The sequence below is a fragment of the Meles meles genome, chromosome 20 (assembly GCF_922984935.1).
Source record: "Meles meles chromosome 20, mMelMel3.1 paternal haplotype, whole genome shotgun sequence".
NCBI lineage: Eukaryota > Metazoa > Chordata > Mammalia > Carnivora > Mustelidae > Meles > Meles meles.
In genome coordinates this window covers 5375610-5395960 of record NC_060085.1, presented here as the reverse complement: position 1 = coordinate 5395960, position 20351 = coordinate 5375610, and the positions used below count along the sequence as shown (strand labels likewise).

The following is a 20351-nucleotide window of genomic DNA, read 5'->3' as shown; positions in this document are numbered from 1 at the left end:
CACGTGGCCCTCACGGGAGCCACCGGGGCCCCCAGGCCCCCTACCCGCCCGCCCATCCCCAACTCACCCACACAGCTCTTGCCGCCTGGGCCGAGCTCGAAGCCCGCATTGCAGACACACCGGAAGCTGCCGTCGGTGTTGACGCAGCGGCCCTGGCGGCAGAGGCTGCTGCCCGCAAGGCACTCGTCCACGTCTGCGGTGGGGGGAAGGCGGCAGGCGGTGAGACCCCGACCCAGGCCGCACATCTGCGCCCGGCAGCCCCGGCGTCCCCGCTCTCCGGTAGACAGCCATACCCACGCACGCCTGCTTGGCGGGCGTCGCCTGGAAGCCCTCGTGGCACCGGCAGTGGTAGGAGCCGGGGGTGTTGACGCAGTCTCCGTGGTGGCAGGGGTTGCTGGTGCATTCGTCCACGTCTGCCGGCAGAAGACCCTGAGCCCCCGCCCACCGGCAGGCGCGGCCCCGCCCACCGGCAGGCGCGGCCCCGCCCACCGGCAGGCGCGGCCCCGCCCACCGGCAGGCGCGGCCCCGCCCACCGGCAGGCGCGGCCCCGCCCACCGGCAGGCGCGGCCCCGCCCACCGGCAGGCGCGGCCCCGCCCACCGGCAGGCGCGGCCCCGCCCACCGGCAGGCGCGGCCCCGCCCACCGGCAGGCGCGGCCCCGCCCACCGGCAGGCGCGGCCCCGCCCACCCAGCCGGGACTCACCGATGCACTCCCCTCGAACGTCCTGCGTGTAGCCCGCGTTACACTCGCAGCGGTAGCTAGAAGGGGTGGGCAGGCAGCGGCCGTTGAGACACAGATTGGTGAAGTGTCTGCAGATGTCAATGGTCCGGTTCAAGGTGGCTGTGCCTGAGGGAGAGAACAACAGGTGCACCTGAGTCGAGGCCTTGCCTCTGGGTTGGGACGCCCACTCTGAGCCTGGAACCCTGCCCACATCGGCCTGGCGTGGGGTGCCCTAACTTCAGACCCTCACACAAGGTCCAGATCCTGACTTTGAGACCCAGATCCCAAATCTAGGCCCACCCCAGACCGCTGTCAGTACTTTCGCTTCTACTGCCCAGGCCAGGACCCTCAGCCCCCAAAGCGCCGACCTGCCCTCTGAAGCCGGGACCCACTCCCTCAGGTCTTGGATCCCTCTTCCCAAGTCCCAGGCCTCACCAATGTGGACATTGCCAAGGCCCAGGCTGGGAACACCACGCCCACTGGAGCCATGAGGGCTGTGGCGACCCTGCCCAAGGCCAGGACCCACACCGTTGGACCCAAAGCCAGGAAGACCAGGGAAGGGGCCAGGGTAAGAGGGCAGCAGTGGGAGCCCCTGCACACACAGTCGCTGGAACTCATCTGCAAAGAAGCAGGGTTTAAGGTCAGGCCCTCTGTCGTGCCCCAGGGCCCATCCTCTGCAGGGAGGTCTGGGGGCAGAGGAGGGCAGGGACAACCCCAGGCCACTCACCAGAGCCTCGCAGAGGACACGGCTCAGGGGCTGGGCCAGTTGCCCAGCACCTGCCCCTGTCACAGCAGCACTGCCTCTGAGTGTAACGGCCAGCAAGGTCTCCAGCACAGCGGCCTCCGATCAGCGTGAAGAAGCAGGTGCCGGGCCGGTGGTCTGCGATGGGGATGGGAAGGATCGGTTACCAGACCTGGGTTCAAACCCCAGCTCCACCAACACAGCTGGCAGGAAAGGACTCCTTGCAGCTCTGTGCCTCGGTTTCCCCATCCCTGGAACGGGGGTGCTCAGAGCATTCACCTCCCCTTGGAAGAGTGTTGCCAAGATAAAAATGTGAAGCACCCATATCTGGCGCGTGGCCGATTCTCACTGAATGAGAACCTTATTACGAAGATTTCCAAATTATCCCGGGAGATGGATCTGGGCTCATTCCAAGCAAAAGCCTTCCAACACCTACAGCAGGCATTGGTAATAAGCTCCCTGTCACCCCGGGCATTCAAGCACACTGAGAAAAACCCCTGGGTTTGGGGGGCTGCCCCGGCGGGAGGTCAGGCTGGATGCTCCAGCGAGGACACGGGGATCTGTGGCTATGTGCCCGCACCTGACAGTCCTGGGCATCTGGGGGAAACCTAAGAGGCTATGAATTTGAGGAGGTGCCCAGGCGCAGACTGCTGGATTGACGACTGCAGCTTCAGGGGGACTGAGGCAAAGGCTCCCCGGACTGGAGAACCACGGACACCCTTTCCCATCCCACTCTGCTCTGGAATCTAACAGCGTTATGCCGTGATCAGATTTCTCAGGCTCAAAGAGTGTATTTTTAGCTTAAAAATGCACAAATCTTGGCCAGTGGCCCACAGTGAAGCTTCTTCCACCAGCTGGGAGGGCCCCTGACAGCAGCCCCATGCCCTGCCCTGCCCCAGGCTGAGAAAACATGCAAACATTTCTTTTTTTGAGAGAGAGAGAGAGAGAGATAGAACGCACCCCAGCACACACACAAGCAGGGGAAGGGGCCGAGGAAGAGCGAGAATCCCAAGTAGGCTAGACACTCAGCATGGAGCCCGCTCAGGCTTTGATCTCAAGACCCTGAGGCCACCACTCAAGTAGAAATCTAGAGTAGGACGCTCAACCACCCGAGCCACACGGGTGCACCAACACGCAGACATTTCTGCCTCCCCTGCCCCAACCCATGGGGACCCCCAGGCGCACATGGAGGAGTTGGGGCTTTGCACTCCCAGCACCATCCCATGCCCTTGATGGGGGAGGGGAGCCCCCATGGGACAAGGCCTGCCCAGGCTGGGGGATTCATTCAAGGTCACACCGCTACTGAAGAGGGAGAGGGGACAGGAACTCGGATACCAGAACCCCAGGGGATCTGACCAAGCAGCTGCCGCTCATGTAGGGGAGAGAGACAGAACATAAGAATTTTAACAAAGATGATGCTGCTTTAGCTTCTAAAGCACCCGCTGTGATCAAGGCCCCACTGAGCACCCCAGCAGCACTGTTCTTTTGCCTTTGTGAACATGCGTTGAGTGTCGACTATATCCAGCCCCCCGGCAAATCATTCCAAAATTGTATTTAAGAGGTAGGCACTGCCGTGGTCCCCATCTGACAGATGAAGAAGTTGGGGCACAGAGAGGTTAAGACACTTGCCCGAGGTCACAGAGCTTGCGAGCAGCTCAGGTAGCAGTTGGAACCCAGGACTGAATCCTAAGCCCATGTTCAGAGGCAGCCTGACCTTGGTTCAAGTCTAAGCTCCACTGTTTAGTAGCTGGGAGAGGACCCCTTATTCCAGGGGACTTGCCCAGGGGTATCTTCCATGCTGGAGATGACGGCCTCCACGGGGGGAGGAATAGAAGGTCTAACGTTGGCCACAGCACACGGGCAGAACTCCAAGCACAATATTCCCAGCCCTGCCTGGTGGAGGCCCAGCCAGGGGCCCTGGTGATGCTGGGGAACAGCCAAGCCCCTTCCCTCCTCTCTAAACTCTGCCCATCCCCTGCCACAAGGGTCCATAATCCTGGCTTGGCCCATTAGCCACTGACAATGGCTAAAGTCTACTGATGAGTTCATCCAAACAGCAGGACAGGGAGTGAGAGCCCAGGCTCCCCCGCCACTGGGGCGGGGTGTAGGGGAATACAGGAGGGTGAGCATCCAGGAGGAGGCATGGCCCAGAGGACCTCATCCTGGCTAGTGGGGGGCATCTGGGTAGGGCATGGGTACAGGCATGTATCTGTTCTAAACTTATTGAGTTGGCTCAATCAAACCTCCCCTCTCTGGGCCTCAGTTTCCTATCTCAAACAGAGGGTGTTGGGGGAAGATAGGAAGTGTCTGGGAGGGGCCCCTGGGTGGCTCAGTCGGTTAAGTGTCAGACTCTTGATTTCAGTTCAGGTCATGATCTCAAGCTTGTGAGATGGAGACCCCCTTGGGCTCACACTCAGCAGGGAGTCTGCTTCTCTCCCTCTCTGGGGTGCCCCTCAGCCTGGGCTAGCATATGCTCTCTCTCAAATAAATAAATTTTTTTTAATTTATTTATTTGACAGACAGAGATCACAGTAGGTAGAGAGGCAGGCAGGCATAGAGAGTGGAAGGGAAGCAGGCTCCCTGCTGAGCAGAGATCCTGAAGCGGGGCTTGATCCCAGGACCCCGAGATCATGACCTGAGCCAAAGTCAGAGGCTTTAACCCACTGAGCCACCCATGTGCCCCTCAAATAAATAAATCTTTAAAAAAACAGTGTCTGGGAGTGAAAAGAGGAATAGAGGCAGGGAGCCAGAAAAACCAATGGGCAGAAGAAGGACACAGAGATGGAGGGAGGCTGGAGGGTCAGGAGGGTGGGAGGCAGGAGGGCCTTAGAGTCAGAGCCACAAAGGGACCAAGCGGCGGAGGGCGGGGCCGAGGGGAGGTGGGCGTGGCAAGGGCGGGAAGCGAGGGGCAGTGGGCTGGTGGGCCCAAGAGATCAAGACAGAGGACCAGAGAACTACAGTGTGCACAGAGACGGAGGGCCAGACTGGGGTCCAGAGAGCACAGAGGCTGATGGGAAGGGTGCCAGAATGCCAGACAGGATGGAAACCGAGGGCTGGAGGAGCCTCCAGGCCAGCGGGTTGTGAGGACAGATGAGCACAGGGCCCCTCTCCTCTCTGCCCTCTGTCCCTCCAGGCCCCTCAGGCCCGCGCTCACCCAGGCAGCGGGAGCCGTCCAGGCTGCTGGCAAACCCACGGGGACAGGTGCACACGAAGCTCCCACCGGTGTTGGTGCAGTCGCCCCCAGAGCAGAGGCCGGGCACGCTGAGACACTCGTCCACATCTGTGTAGACGGACGCCCGTCAGAAGAGGGTCCACCAGCAGCCCTCCCGCCCCTCTCCTCCTCCTTGCCAGGGAGCCCCAGCACAGGGGAGGTTACCACTCAGCCCCCTCCCATCGCCCTCCCCATGGCCCACCTTCACACTTGGCACTGTTCTCACTGAGCCGGTGTCCCGGCGGGCAGCGGCACTCAAAGGAGCCCACAGTGTTGAGGCAGCTGCCGCCCTGGCACAGGCCCGAGACAGCCTGGCACTCGTCCACATCTGCAAGGGAATGAGGGGCCCGTCGGAGGGAAGAAGCAAGGCCGCGAGGGCTCCCACTCAGCTCCAGCTGCCCGCCCCTTCGTCCGTCCTCGCGGACTCGCTTACCTTGGCAGGCCCCTGTGCGGATATTGGGGATGAAGCCCCGGCGGCAGGGGTGCGGCTGCGCGGGGCAGAGCTCGCAGGGGATGCCCCAGGCACGGCCCACGGTAGCACAGCAGAGCGCCTTGGTGCACGCGAGACCTGCGGGCCGGTACTGGCAGCCCTCGGGGCCCACTTGACCGAAGCAGGGGCCCGTGCGGTAGTCTGCGAGACAGATGGATTTGGGGAGCTGGCCTCCAGCTGCCTCGCACCCCAGAGCCTCGCCATCCCTGTAGCCATTCACCCGTCAAATCCCCTCCTCTCCAAAGCCTTCTCCAACCAACCTCCAAAAAGGAGGCCAGGACCTCCAAGCTCGCAAAGCCCAGGGCACATCGGGAGAATGTGACCGCTCCCCCAGCCCCCCACTCCCTTCTGGCCTGGGCAGAGACCACAGACACACAGCAGGAGAGCCTGTCTCATCCACGAGCTTGTATCTTGCCCTGCCAAATCTCCCAGACCCCAGGAGGAACCCAGCCTCTGCCCCAAGGCGCTGGGCCCACAACACTACACCCCTGAACCCTGAACCCTGAACCCAGCCAAACGGGTCTCATTGGTGCCCCCGCCTCAGGCCACAGGCTCAGATGTGGCTTCCTGGCTCCAACCTCCAGATGGTTCCAATCAAGGGGCTGGCAGTGGACCAAGGGAAGCCCCTCCCAGAAGGAGAAGCCAAAGCCAGCCCCCTAGACCCAGGGGGAGGAGGAGCTGCACAGAAATCCACAATGGTCCTGACTCCCCGAAGCCAAAACAATTCTAGAATCTCACCTAACTCACCCAGAACTCAGGACTCCCCCTCGCTCTGGCCTCTCTGGGGGCCCTCACCATCCACCACCCACTTGGGCCTCCCCTCTCTCACCCTCCCCACTGATCCTCCCTCCCCCTTCAGTCAGCCCAAATTCCAGTTTCTAAAAGCACCCCACCCCTCGTGCCGAGGTCATCCTCCCAGCCCCGGCTTCTGACTCATGGGTACACCCTCTCCACCCGGGCTTCGGCTTTGGCCACCGATGTGCGTCCTCTCCCAGGAGCACCTCCCAATGCTGGGGTCGGTCCCAAGCCCCACCCACATCCCCGGGCCTGGGCTCCGCATGGGGCGGTCTGACCACCCTCACAGCGGAAACCCCACCAGCCTCCCAGCCTGGGCACGTCCCACGCTGCCCGCTCTTGTTGGCTTTCTCCTTCCCAGCTTCCCATGGGCTCTGTGAGTTCTCTGCACCCTGAGTCGCCCTTCCGGATCTTCCGCAAGAACCTCAACCACCCACTTAGCTTCAGGCCCACGCATGGGGCAGCCCGGGTTGGTGTCCAGCTGTTCCCACCTCCCCAGCACAAAACACCATTGCTTCCATAGTTTGAGTTTGGCCAAAGGTCCCCACAGGGAATCCCACCCACCTCAGCCGTGGGAGTACACTGACTGATGACTGAGGATTTTGACATTGGGGGGGAGTTTGCAATAAAAGGGGGCTGGCCCCTCTCATGAACTCTGACTTATCACTTCCTCCGGGAAGCCCTCCTTGACGCCCTTCTCCGGAGCAACAGTTTCTCTGCCCTTCACAGCATCAGAGACAACAGAAAGGAGGCCAGCTGGAGCTTCCCAGGGCCTGGCTACCTCTCAGAGGCTGCCAGGAAGCCCCCCTCCATCTACCCAAGCCCCTCCCTCCATGCCCAGCTTGGTACCTCTCTCACACTGAGGCCCCATGAAGCCATACACACAGGCGCAGTGGTTCGGTCCGATGCAACGGCCACCGTTGTGGCAACCATGGTCACAGACAGCTGCGGAAAAAGAGGGGACAGTGGCCTGATGTCCCCTAGCAGCAGAGGGAGCGCAGCAGAGGGAGCTGGGGCCCAGAAAAGCCCATTTTCACCCAGGAGTCCCCACCATTGGGCCCAGACCCAATAATAAGACTGTGACGGTGAGCACCTCCCTCCAAACTCTGGTCACAGAAAAAGGACCCATGGGCAGTGGGCGGGTGACATCAGAGACCGCCCACCGGGATCCCAGGCCCAGGTGCTCCTGGGGGATACTCACGCTGCCCACACACAGTGCCGGTGTAGCCCCTCTGGCAGAGGCAGGACTCCCCTCGGCAGCTGCCCCCATTCATGCAGCTCACGCTGCACCCTGACCCTAAGGACGGGGAGGAGGGACACACAGTAAAGTGACAAGCCCCACGAGGTCCGTGAACAGCCGCAGCGCTAGGCTTGCCTGGCCCAGCTCTGGTCCTCTCAGTCCTGCGGCAAAACCAACCTGTGCAACCCCCCCCCACCACCACCGCTGCCTCAGTGGCATCTGGAAGCCTCTACCCTTCTCCTCGGGTCCCCTGGGGGCCATTTCCCCTCTCCCCCGCTCACCTCGGGTCACCCCGCAGCTGGGGGCCAGCTTGCCATCAGCACAGGCACACAGGCTGGGTCGGGAGCAGAAGCCCTCGCCGCAGGCATGCCTACAGACGGCTGGAACGGGCACGGCACATGACAGTCAGGACCAGGACCTGACTCCTGTGCCCTCCCCACCCCATCGGTGCCCAGGCAAGGCTCTGGGTGTCTGCCGGAGCCAACAGGAGCTGGGCTTTTTGGGCCAGAAGTGCTGAGCGGCGAGGACAGAAACTGGACATGCTGGGTCGGTGACTGTGGTGTTGGGCCCGAGGGCTCTCCTGGGGGCGGAGTCAGATTCTAGAATCCCGAGGTGGCAGGTACAGACTGACAGAGAGATAGAGACAGAGATGGGGGAGGGACAGAGAATGAGAGCGGAGACAGGCAGGCAAAGAGACAGGGAGGTAGTAAGGCAAAGGACAGGAACATGGCAGGTGGCCTGGGAGCCTGAAGACAGGCAAGGGCCAATCCCATGGTTCAGCCTGACGCCCCTGGCCAAGTCCGCTTGGAAGTGGGGTTCGGCTTGCCAGCAGGTCAGAGCGCTGCCCCAGCATCCCAGCCCGAGCATCCCCCCCCACCTCCAGATGGCCCCTGCACTCACGAACAACACACTGGTTCCCGCCTGGCGATGTCCTCCAGCCGGGGCAGCAGTAGGCATGGAACCGGGAGCCGCACACATTGGGCCTTCGGGAGAGCGTGGCACGGTTGGTGAGACCCGGCCCTGTGGGATGTCCCCTGGGCCTTGCTCCCCCTGCACAACAGGACAACCCAGCCCAGCCCAGCCCACACCCTCTCAGCACGGCCGGTATCACGCACCCCTGCAAGACGCCTGGGCCGCCTCTCCTCCGCACGTGTCCAGGACCTGCAGACTCCAAGGCCTTGTCCCAACGGCCCTGGACCCCCACCAAGCACAACAGGGCCGTCCAGGCCAGCAAGAGTCGAGGCAGGGGGCCCCAGGCCATGGTGAAAGCACCAGCCCCTCTCCTCGCCGGATCCTTCAGAACCATGACGTGTCGTCCCTTAGAGGCTGCGGAGAGGAAACAGAGTCAACCCCAGCAGAAGCCCTTGGCCACAGACTATCCAGACCCAGGAGTACTGGGATGACGGCAGGGCTAGGGGAAATGGGGGGAGGAGGGGGTGCGAGGTGGGGGAGCCCGGGGAGGCATCCCGTCCTGACCCAGAAGCAGGGGGACAATCAGTCAGGGCAGGCTTCTTGGAGGAGGTGTGATGTCTCAGAGATGGAGTTAGCCAAGAGAAAGGTGCTGGGGCCAAGGGCACAGTGAGAGCCGAGGGCGAGAGGGACAGGTGGGCTGGTGTCGCGGGAGCGCACGGTGTCGTGGAGCTTCTACCTGTAGATCCAGGGTGATGGAGAGCCCTTCAAGGGCTTAAAGTAGAGGAACACAGTAGAACGGGGGTTTGGAGCGTGGAAAGGCTCGCAGGAACCTGGGAGGAAGCATGCAGTGGAGGAGGCTGGGGCAGGGGTCCAGATGAGAGAGGAGAGGACAGAATTCCAGGGGAAATGAGGAGGGGAAGTCACCAGGAGGTGGAGACTGGTTCCAAAGAAGGCAGGAGGCATGGAGTTGAAACCCAGAATCCTGGCTGGGAGGGCAGAGGGGGACGGGATGGGTAAGGGGATAGGGGGCAGGTGCACCTTCTCCGTAGGGCACTCCCTCCACCCAGCAGGGAAGGAGTAGCTTTTGTGCCCACTTTGCGGATAAGCAAAGTAAGGCCATCACACAGTTAGTGGGGGGCTGGCTGTGGGTGAGTGCTGAAGCCTAGGCAGAAGGGAGGGAGGGAGGGGAAGAGGGAGAGGGCGGTGTCCCACCTCCTCCCAGGAGGTGGCTTGTTCTCTCCAGGACCTGAAGAGTGGGAGGGAGGGCACGAGGACAGGACCACTCCTGGTTAGGAGATGACCAGCTGAGGGTAGGAGGAAGAAAGCTGAATATTTGGAGGGACAGATGGTAGAACAAATGGCCTTCTGGGGAGCCCTTTCGGGCCCTGCTTTCCAGACCAGGGAGAAGAACTGGGCCTAGGTAGGGAAGGGGCAAGGACTATGCTGTGTGCCATCAGGCAGCTGGCTGCCCCTCTCTGGGCCTTAGGCAGAGAGAGCCTGACCTGGTCCCAAGGTCCTTGGGGAAGGAAGAGACCCTTGTCAGCTTTGACGGAGAGGCAGAGAGGAGCCGACCTGGCTGCGGAGGGACACCCCCTTCCCGCTTCCAAGCCATTCCACGCCAGTCTGCGCCCCAAGGACGCCTTCTCCAGGCAGCCTCAGGGCCCGCGCAGCCTCCCTTCCCGCCTCCCCCAGGCCCGGGGGGCCTTGGCCTGGCCTGACCCGGCACCCCCCACCCCAGCCCCGCCTCCGCGCCCCGCGCCCGGGAGGTGCTCGAATGAATGAGCGAGGACTGCGCGCGCGGCGCGGGCGGGAAGCGAGCGGTCCGGGGCTCCGCGGACCAGCAGGGGCCCGAGGGCCACGCTCTCCACCCGGCGGGGCCCGAGGACCGAGGCTCCCCGCGGGCTGCGACCACGCTCGGCTCCGCCCTCACCTGCGGGTGGGGCGCCCCGGCCCCGCGCGGGGAGGGGAGCGGGTGGGCCCGGGGCTGCCGCCGCGAACAAAGGAATCCCCTCCCCCTCCCTCGCCCCGGCCTCCCCGGCCCCGCCGTCCCCGCTCGCGCCCCGCCGCGGGCCCCGCGCTCCCCCGACCTGCGAGCCCGGCGCGCGTGGAGGCCGGCACGGCGAGCCGACGCGGGGCTCCGCGCTCGAGGGGTGGCTCGCGCCGCGCGGGGCGCCGGGGGCGGGAACGCGAACCGAGAGGCCGACCCCGCCGCGATCGCAGCCCGGAGCCGCCGCTCGGGGGGGAGTTGGGGGCGGGAGGAGTCGGGGGAGGGCGCGTTTGCACCTCGAAGCTCCCGGGGCGGGGGCCGGGGGCTCCGATCCGGACTGGGGGAGGGGCTGGAGCCGGGGGAGGGCCCGGGGCTGCGGGTGAGGCTCGGAGGGGCTGGAGAAACGGGAGGGGGACCCAGAGCTGTGGCCGGGGCTGAGCCGCTGGATGGGGGGGCTCGGGGCGCTTGGCGGAGGGAGCGGGTGGGCTGCGGGGACCGCATTTTCGGGTAGGAATGGATCTGGAGCCAGCCCTGAGGTGGGACTCCAATTTGAGGGTGGCCGGGAAGAAAGCTGGGGCCGGGAGGTCCCGGGACTCACCTAGGAGGTCCTCCTCGGTCCTCTCAAGCCACCTCCCCTTCCCTCGGGCGGAGAGAATTCCAGGAGTGACGCTGGGAACTCACCTGGCGGCTCCTGGAGCCCGGGTTCTTCGCTAGAGTAAGATCCGGAGGCCCCTAAGAATGTACTCGAAGCATGGGGCAAAGATGCCTTTCTTGGGGAGAAAGTCCACATTTTTCATCTGATTCTCAAAATGAAGAGTTTAAGAATCCGAAAGGTCTAGACTTTCTGAGCCTCAGTTTTTCTCCCGGGCCAGAATTGTAGCTGCCAGTGTACTGGACACGCTGAGCGAAAATTTCTGGGTTTCACCCACCACTTCATTACCTTTGAGAACAGACACCACCACTTAGGGTGGCGATCAAGTTCGAGCTGTTCATTGGACCTGAAACTCAGTTATTCCACTCAGCAAACTCCTATGCTCCCGGCAAAACCCGGTTCTAAAAGCCCCTCCCCTGGGCGCCCCACTCCCAAATTGTTGGTTTATCCTATTGAATTCCCAAAGCTGATTGTGCTGATCATAACCTCCATCACAGCACTTCAGGAATGTAACAAATAAATAGTAAAAAACAATTTGAGCTAATATTTATTCCATGCTTATATGCCTGGCTTGGTGCTGAGGGTGTTATTCACATTATCTCATTGAATAACTAAAAACCCTACGAGGGAGAGGCTCATAATCGCCCAGTGTGGGTGTCAGGAGACAGACCTGGACTCCGACACTCCTGGGCTGGAGAAAGGGACTCCTGGGTTGGAGGAGCGGAGGAAAGGAGCATTGTCTTTGGGGATGGGAGGCTTGAGGGTTCAGTAGAAAGGAGCAGATCAGAGACAGGGAGGGGAGAACAAACAGGGGAAACAGCTCAGACAAAGGTCAGGAGACAAGAGGGTGTGGAAAATGCAGGAATTGAATGAGACTAGAGCTTTGGGGGAGCAGAGAAAGGAAGAGAGGGCAAGAGGGAGTCTGGCCAGGTAAGCCAGGAGCTCTCAGAAGGCTCCCCTTAAATGGCGGGGTTCCCAGGAAGAAGAATCGCTCTAGAAGCCGTGCTGTGGGGGTTAGAATGGGGTCTGGTCTGGGAGCAGCTGGATTGGTGTTCCCTGGGGAGGGTGAGCCAGGGAAGGAACCCCAGGATCAACCAGAGCAGCAGTGATAGGTGGGATTCTAGTGTGGCAGGACCCAGGGGCTGTCATGGATGAGCCAGCTTCTGGGGACACTTCTGTCACCCCTTCCCAGGCTCCTTTGCCGGGGCCCGCCCTGGTCTGTGCTTCACCTAACAGGTGTGTCTCACGTGGGCACGGGGATAGGCACCGCGGGCCCCAGAACAGCCCAGCGCTTGTGCAGAAGCTGGGGAGGAGCCGTGGAAGTCTGGTGGACCAGTGTTTCGGTTCTAGAATTCTCCCCATCTGCTCTCTGGAAGCGGAGGACAAGGAATCCACAGGGTTTGGTGAGCCGGAGGAGGTGGAGAGCTGAACAGAAGTTCTCAACGACAGTGGGGAGCAAGTGTCCCTGGTCATTGGGCCGTCTCCCCCGCCACACCACCCTGCTTTCCAGTGGTGCCCCCAACCTGGATCTTTCTGTAACTTATGCTGTTGCTCCGTCACATCGCACTGTCCTGACGGGGCATTTAGGCTCTCACCCACACTCCCCCGAGCATCCCAGTACCACCCAGAGACCGTTGTAAGGGCACAGCATGTCACAGTCTCCCTTTCACTAGTGCCGCATCCCCAAGTCCCTATTACAAGGCCACTGTCACTCACTGCAGTCACCCGCTCATTGTCACCCATCGACAGGACACCTTGCTGTACTCGGGTTACTCTGCTGCCTGCCACGTTCGTGTTGCCATCTTTGCACCTTCCCCTCGTTGCTGTGACTTTGTCATCTGTTAACGGTTGTGCCGGCCCCCAGAGTACCAGGGCTTTTAAACTGCAAGCGACAGAAATGACCCTCCACAGAGAAGGCTCTTGGTTGCACACAGATCCCTCCGCAGAGGAGAAAAGCAGCCGGGAGGGTGACTCCCCAGGTGCCCACAGACCTGGTCCCACAAAGACACCTTCTGTCCCTCTCTGCTCCCCGGGGCTCAGATGAAGCTTAATGGTCCCAGACGCCTGAAATCAGTGCCGCCCTCAGCAAAACGGGGTCCAGGGGGTTCCCACCTCTTCCAATGCCAGCATCTGTCAAATATGGGGGCAACGGGGGGTGCCTGGCTGCAGGGATGCAGGGGGGCGTTTCCCCACCTTGCTGCGAGGGGGCCAGGAAAATGGGATCCAGGGAAATGGGTGTCTAGAAGTCCTGTCTCGGGATCTGTCTCATAAAGGGTGCATTTCCCAGACCCAAGGAAAGGTCCCTTGAGTCACCTGATGACCAAGTCGATGGCAAAGGTCCTGCAGGCTGTGCTGCTCCCATCTTCCCGTCACTCCTTCCGACATCTGCCTTCTGTCCATCACCATCAGAAACTGTCTTAACGTTGGCGTCTCTCATCGCCGTACGGCTTCTCCGCTGCCGCCTGTCATGTTCACACACTGTCTCATTGTCCTTTGTCACCGGATTCCAGCCTCCCCCAGCGGTACACCAGTCCCGGGGGGGATCTCTTCTATTAGTGTCATCTGTCGCCATCAGCCTGTCTCCTCTTTGCCACCTGTTGCTGTCACGCTGTGTCCTCTTTGTCACCTGTTGCTGTCACGCTGACTGTCCTTCACTCCCAACTCCTACTAATTGTCACCTGTCCCTGTTACCCTGAACACCCCACACTGCTGTCCCCTGTGGGGGTCATGATGGAATGTCTGAGTCATTCCGGCTCCACTCATTCTTCCCACATGCACCCCTCCCGCCCCCATGAGTTTCTGTGCAGTCCTCAAGTCCCCTCGGGCAGACACGACACCACCATGTGTGTCCTGGGCTAGGAGAACCCCCCATGTCCATTAACCCGGGCTTGAGGAAGGGATGGAGACAGGGTGGGCGGAGCATGCCCAGGAGCTCAGGGCCAGGACAGGGGACAAACACGCATGGCAGGAGGGGGTGCCTGGAGTCTGTGTTGTGTGGGGCGCTGTGCTGGGTGGCCTGGGGACAGAGCTCTCTTTGTCTGAGCACAGGAAGCAGCTGAGCCCGGAGGATGGAGCACATGGGCGGGGAGTTTGGCCAGATGCCTGGGAATGAGGCTGGGAGGTGGTGGGTCCTGGAGGGCCAGGGGAAGGCCCAGAGGAGGTCAGACGCAGGCCAGGAGGAGCGAAGAGAGCAGCCGGACCCTGAGCGCTTCCCCATCTGGTTCTGGGGACACTACAAGACCCCCCAGTTCATGGAGTGCTCCCTGTGTGCTGGGCTGGACCTTCAGCACAGACGCCCGAGGCGGCTCTGCTGTCTTCCCCGTTGCACGGTGGGGAAACTGAGGCACAGAGTCCCCAAGTCACTCACCCCAGCCCCCTCAGCCAGTAAAGAACCCAGGAGGATTTGAACCCAGGCCACAAAGCCCCAAGCCGCAGTCTGCTGGGCAAGGGGAGGTAGCGGAGTGCTGTGTCTCTCTAATACATATGCGTATATTCTTTTTTCTTTAACAGTAAACACAAATGTTAGCGCCCGTGTACAGTGCTCCGGCCTTGATTTTCTTTTCCTCTTTGGAAAAACTTAATTTACTCGCAAACTAAATAAGTGCCTCTCGATGACTGTCTTTTTCCTTTTTTTTACTGTTTTTATAAAATTAAGGTAAAATTCACATAACATAAAATTAGCCATTTTAGGGGCGCCTGGGTGGCTCAGTGGGTTAAAGCCTCTGCCTTCGGCTCGGGTCATGATCTCGGGGTCCTGGGATCAAGCACCACAGCGGGCTCTCTGCTCAGCAGGGAGCCTGCTTCCTGCCCCTCCCCCCCCCCCCCCCCCCCCCCCGCCGCGTGCCTCTCTGCCTTGTGATCTCTACCTGTCAAATAAATAAATAAAATCTTTTTAAAAAAATGGTTAATTTTTTAGCCCAGCCAGCCTGATCTCGGGGTCATGGGTTCGAGCCCCACATTAGGGTGTAGGAATGACTTAAAAATCAAATCCTAGAGGCGCCTGGGTGGCTCACTGGGTTGAGGGTTGGACTCGGTCTCAGCTCAGGTCTTGATATTAGGGTCTTGGGTTCAAGCTCTGCACTGAGCTCCACACTAGGCATGGAGCCTACATAAAACAAAACAACACAAAAAAAACCGTAAAAATAAATAAATAAGTGGAATCATACAAAATGTCATCTTTTGATCTGGCTTCTTTCCCTAGACAGAATGATTTCAAGGTTCATCTGCATCGCAGCAAATGTGGGTGTTTTGTTTCTCTTAATGGCTGAACAGTATTCGGTTGTCGGGATGGATCCTAGGCTGCCCGTCCGCTCACCAGCTGACAGACGTCTCGGTTGTTTCCACCTTTTGATAATGGCGACTAGTGCCACAACGAATGTACTTGCTCTTTTCATGGTTTTTTTTTTTTTAGATTTTATTTTTAAGTCATCAGTACACCCAACATGGGGCTCGAACTCACGATCCCGAGATCAAGTGTCAAATGTTCCAACGACTGAGCCAGCGGGGCGCCCCCTACTCTTTTTCACTTCTTAAGACATCTTGGTACTAGTTCTGTGTCCGTTTGGAGAGAACTTGCTCGTCCTTCTTTACGTCTACGGGAGGCTCCATGGATGAGCTGAACTCATCCATGTTCAGCTACTGACGCGCCTGCCGGCGTTGAACCTTTTGTAAATTTCGACAGCATTTCAGGAAAGAGCCTGGTATGCGTCGACTCACACTAGCTATCCCGTGGGCTTTTTAGAAATCTTTTTGTTATGGAAAATGTCAAACATAGGCAAAAGTAGAGCGAATATGTAGACAGCGTGGTGAACCCCCGTGGATTCATGGTTCGGCTTCGATAATTACCATCGTCAGCTTCCGCCCAACCAGCCTGTCTGCTGAAGGGACAATGGACACAGTAGAGACGCCTGGGAGATGACAGCTGCCAACAGGATCAGCCACCGGGGAGCAGAAGTCCAAGATGCCCCTGGGACAACTGTCCCAGGGGACTGCAGTGAAGACAGAGTGACGGGGAGGACGGGAAGAGCACATCCATGGGGCATGACGAGGAGCTCTGCAGAGAGAATTAGGAGTCATCTCGGAGCTGCTGACAGCGCTTAGCCTTCGGGTGGTCGAGCCATCACTCAGCCCCGGGGAAGGAAGGATGGCCCCTGCTGGTGCCAGACCGCTGGCCAGGGGGACCGGTGGAAGAAAGGCCGCCCTGCAAAGACACTCGGAGGTGCAAGGCAGGGGACCTCCAAGTGGGAGGGACTTCCCGACACCCCCGCGACAGACAAAGCAGACAGAGCCGCGGAGCAATAATGGGCAAACATTTCCTGAGCTGAAGACAGACCTGTGTCTCCAAAGGGAAAAGCTCCTCCTGACTCTCAGACGCCCCACCCCCACCCCAGGATGCAGCCCAGAGAAGGGACACGCACCTGCCACATCTGGAATGTCATGCCGTGGAAGATGAAGAGGAAGTCCCAGGAGAATGTTCTCAACAGGAACTGCCAGAAGGAAGAAGGTGACGGACAACCAGTCCACACTGTTGAGCGGCGAGCCGGGGTGATGCCACTAAGAGGCTACCTCAACCCCACTCAGAGCAAGGTTATGAGAACCAAGGAAACCGGTGTCGGCAAGGATGAGAAGTTGGAACTGTGGAAAACAGCATGGCAGGTCCTCACAGTGAAGCATCATTCGTGATCCAGCAGTCGCATTTCTGGGTCTATAACCAAGAGAACTGAGGGCAGGGACTCGAACGTATATGGGGACATCCATGTTCCTGGCATCCCGATTCACAATAGCCAGAGTTGAAGCAATCCCAGTGGCCGTCGCCAGGTGAATGGGTAAACAAAACGTGGTCCATCCACACAACGGAATAGGATTCACGAAAAGGGAAGGAGATTTTGACACGTTATAACGTGTGTGAACTTAGAGGACATTATACTTAGTGAACCCAAACACAAAAGGACAGTTCCTGTAGGGTTCCACATCTATGAGGTCCCTAGAGGGGTCAGATCCATGGAGACAGGAAGTAGATGGTGGGAGCGGGGTGGGGGGGGGTCAGTGTTTCATGAGGACAGAGCTTCATTTTGGGAAGCTGAGAAAGTTCTGGAGACGGATGGTGGGGATGGTTGCCCACCAGGGTTGAGTAGCCATTCCACAATGTATACGTACATCAAGTCATCACACGGCCCACTTTAAATAAATATAATTATATTTGCCAATTCTTTCTCAATAAAGTTGGGGGAATTGTAAGAATTTAGAAAGTGGGTAAGATGGTAAATTTTAGATTCTACCTGTTCCATCATGATGTTTAAAAAATGCGGAGGTCACAGTTTCATTTAGCACCAAGTGTCCTTAGGGATGCAATCCTGAAGGCTCCAAGGGACAATCTCTTTCCTTGCATTTTGCACCTTCTAGAAGCTGCCTGCACTCCTTGAATTGTGGCTGCTTCTGCCCTCTTCAAAGCCAGCAATGTAGCACCTTCCAATCTTCCAACCTCCTGGTTCTGAGGACCCTTGTGATGACATTGGACCCCCAGGTAATCTAGGATGTATGCCCTTCTCCAGGTCCTTAACTGAATCCCGTCAGCAAGTGTGTTTCCGAATACGTAACCTATTCACAGGTCCCAGGTCCTACCACAGTGAGTTCCCCATTCAGCACTAGCGCCCGGGAATGAGCAAGACATGGAGTCCATCCTGTGTGTCCAAGCCCTGCCTCTCGACCTCCAGACCTCGGTTCCTCCTTCTTCAAAATGGGAAAGAAAATCTCTCTTTTGGTCATTTTGCTGCAAAAATCAGGTGAAATCAAGCAGGTGGAAATGTGCAGTGTCCACATGGCCAACCCAAGACACAGGCGATCGGTGACCTAGGCCTGGGGTCAACATTTCTTCCTGCAACAAACACTTATTGACCGCTTACTGTGTACTGGGCACTGCTAACAGGAAGGCAAGCAGAAATAGACCTCGACCTCCTGTAGAGCCTGGGGAACATTCATTCCGCTGACTTTCATTGAGTGTCTACTGCATGCCAGCCACTGTTCTAGGTGTTGTGGGTTGGGGGGGGGGGGGATACAGCATCAAACATAGCACACATTCCTGGAATTAACATTCTAGTCGACGTAAGTGCCACAGAAGGAAGGTGCCCAGTGCCCACCCTTAAGCTGGGGTGGGCGTCAGGAGAGGTTTCTCTAAGGCAGTGACCCTCGCTCTGAGATTGGCCAGACAAGGAGTTAAACTGAGAGCGAAGGGTAGAGCATCCTAACAGAGAGAACAGCATCAGCAAAGACCCTGGGTGAGTCTGTGTGGCTAGAGCACACGGAACAAGGGAGAGAGGAGGGAGGGGTGAACTGTGGGGACATCCTTGCTATTTCAAGGTCAGCAGGGAGCCATCAAGGGCTCTTTGTAGAAGGTGATCACGAGTGGGGTCTGCAACACCTCAGACCACTGGGCCAGGTGTGGGTTAGTCCTCTGGGGAGGTGGGACCTGGGCACCCACCCTTAGCCCCGCCATCTGCACCCATCTCTCTGGCGTTCTGGGATCTGGCCAGCCTGTCTCCCAGGGGTCCCATTCACCTCCAGCTGCTCTCAGAGGCTCTCCTTGCAGCTTCCTGCCCTGTCCCCCAAACTTTAGGATGCCATTAGTTCAGTCAACACCTATTAGGCATCTGTGTGCCAGATGATATACGTTTATTATCACATTGAGTTCCCCCAATAATCCTAGACAAAGGCATGAAGCCCAAAGTCAGAACAAGCAAGGTCAAGAACAGCAAGCAGCCATGGATGGTTTCGGGCAGGAGCCCCTCGAAGTTGGAGGATTGTCCAGGAGGGTGGTGTTGATCGGATCTGCCGCTAGGGGGCACTCGAGTCCTCCTATGGATGGTCTTCAAAGCTACTCTGTGCAGATTGGTGGCTACTAGCCACAGGGTGAGCGCTTGAAATGTGGCCAGTCGGAATCCGAACGAATGTAAGTATAGAAATACACACCAGATTCCAAAGACTTCGTAAGAGAAAAAGAATGTAACACACTTCGCTGAGGCTTTTTAAAATACCGGTGACATGTTGAAATGATGATCTTTGGGGGCACATTGGGCTAAATAAATTATATTATTAAAGTTTCATTGGTATCTTTTTAATTTTTAAGGTTTATTTATTTATTCTTTGAGTAATCTCTGCATCTAACGTGGGGTTTGAACTCGCCACCATGAGATCAAAGTCACGTGCTCTTCTGACTGAGCCAGGCAGACACCCCTTTAATTTCTTGTAAGACTGTACACACGGGTTGTGTTTATGTTTCTACCAGCTGGAGCCGGCTTTAGAGAGAAGTTACTGCTTTCAGCTGTTTACCCTCTTTTTCTCTCATTTCCTCTTATATTGGTCATCTGTCCTTCAAGTTAACCATCTACAGTGTTCCTGACCAGGCTCTACCCCTTGCTCACTGAGCAAAAGTCCATATTCATAGACCAAAAATAGAGTTGGGGTCATATAAATAGGTAATCATACCGGATGCACTTTTTCACCCAAGATATCCATGGAAACTGCTCAGACCCTCTGCTAAGGTCCGAATTCACTCCTTTTAATTTCTTAATGATCTTCCCCATATGGTGTAGATGAACTGATAATTTATTCAGCCACATCCCCATTGATAGGTCTCCACTCAGTTTACAGGTTTTATTTTCTCCATGATCAAAAAGAAAAAGAAACAGGGGCACCTGGGTGGCTCAGTGGGTTAAAGCCTCTGCCTTCGGCTCGGGTCATGGTCTCAGGGTCCTGGGATCGAGCCCCACATCGGGCTCTCTGCTCAGCGGGGAGCCTGCTTCCCCCTGCCTGCCTCTCTGCCTACTTGTGATCTCTCTCTGTCAAATAAATAAATAAAATCTTTTTAAAAAAGTAAAAGAAACAAACAAAAAATCAGTGCAGGGGCGCCTGGGTGATTTTGTGGGTTAAGCCTCTGCCTTAGGCTCAGGTCATGATCTCAGGGTCGTGGGATCAAGCCCCACATCGGGTTCTCTGCTCAGCAGGGAGCCTGCATCCCCCTCTCACTCTGCCTGCCTCTCTGCCTACTTGTGATCTCTCTCTCTCTGTCAAATATGTAAATAAAATCTTTTTTTAAAAAACGGTGCAATAGATATTTTTATACCTATGCCTATATGCACTTAATGATTCTATTTCTAAGGCAAAGATTTCGAGAAGTGAGATGTTAAGTGAAGGGCTTGCATGTTTTTTGTTTTTGTTTTTTTTAAAGATTTTTTATTTATTTATTTGACAGAGAGTGAGAGATCACAAGTAGGCAGAGAGGCAGGCAGAGAGAGAGGAGGAAGCAGGCTCCCTGCGGAGCAGAGAGCCCGACGTGGGGCTCGATCCCAGGACCCTGAGATCATGACCTGAGCCGAAGGCAGCGGCTTAATCCACTGAGCCACCCAGGCACCCCGGGCTTGCATGTTTTTAATTTGAATAGACTTTGTCAGGTCCTAGGTATCAAAAAATGGATTCCAAAGTTTATAGACAAAAGCAAAGACTTAGACTAGGGGCACCTGGGTGGCTCAGTTGTTAAACATCTGCCTTCAGCTCAGATCGTGATCCCAGGGTCCTGGGATCGAGCCCCACATCAGGCTTCCTGCTCA

At 58.0% G+C, this 20351-nt stretch overlaps 1 protein-coding gene across 1 annotated transcript in view; it reads right to left on the bottom strand.

Moving 5' to 3' along the window:
* Nucleotides 1–8459, bottom strand: part of FBN3 (fibrillin 3) — a 52590-nt gene extending 44131 nt beyond the window's left edge. Inside the window, exons 1-13 of the mRNA XM_045991463.1 lie at nt 8314–8459; nt 8099–8181; nt 7480–7578; nt 7160–7255; nt 6808–6903; nt 5107–5304; nt 4876–5001; nt 4617–4742; nt 1448–1600; nt 1156–1338; nt 703–846; nt 294–413; nt 68–193 (exon numbers count right to left, since the gene is read on the bottom strand). Coding sequence (XP_045847419.1) covers nt 68–193; nt 294–413; nt 703–846; nt 1156–1338; nt 1448–1600; nt 4617–4742; nt 4876–5001; nt 5107–5304; nt 6808–6903; nt 7160–7255; nt 7480–7578; nt 8099–8181; nt 8314–8459 — 1696 coding nt within the window. The remainder of the gene's footprint in view (nt 1–67; nt 194–293; nt 414–702; nt 847–1155; nt 1339–1447; nt 1601–4616; nt 4743–4875; nt 5002–5106; nt 5305–6807; nt 6904–7159; nt 7256–7479; nt 7579–8098; nt 8182–8313) is intronic.
* Nucleotides 8460–20351: the final 11892 nt, after the last annotated feature.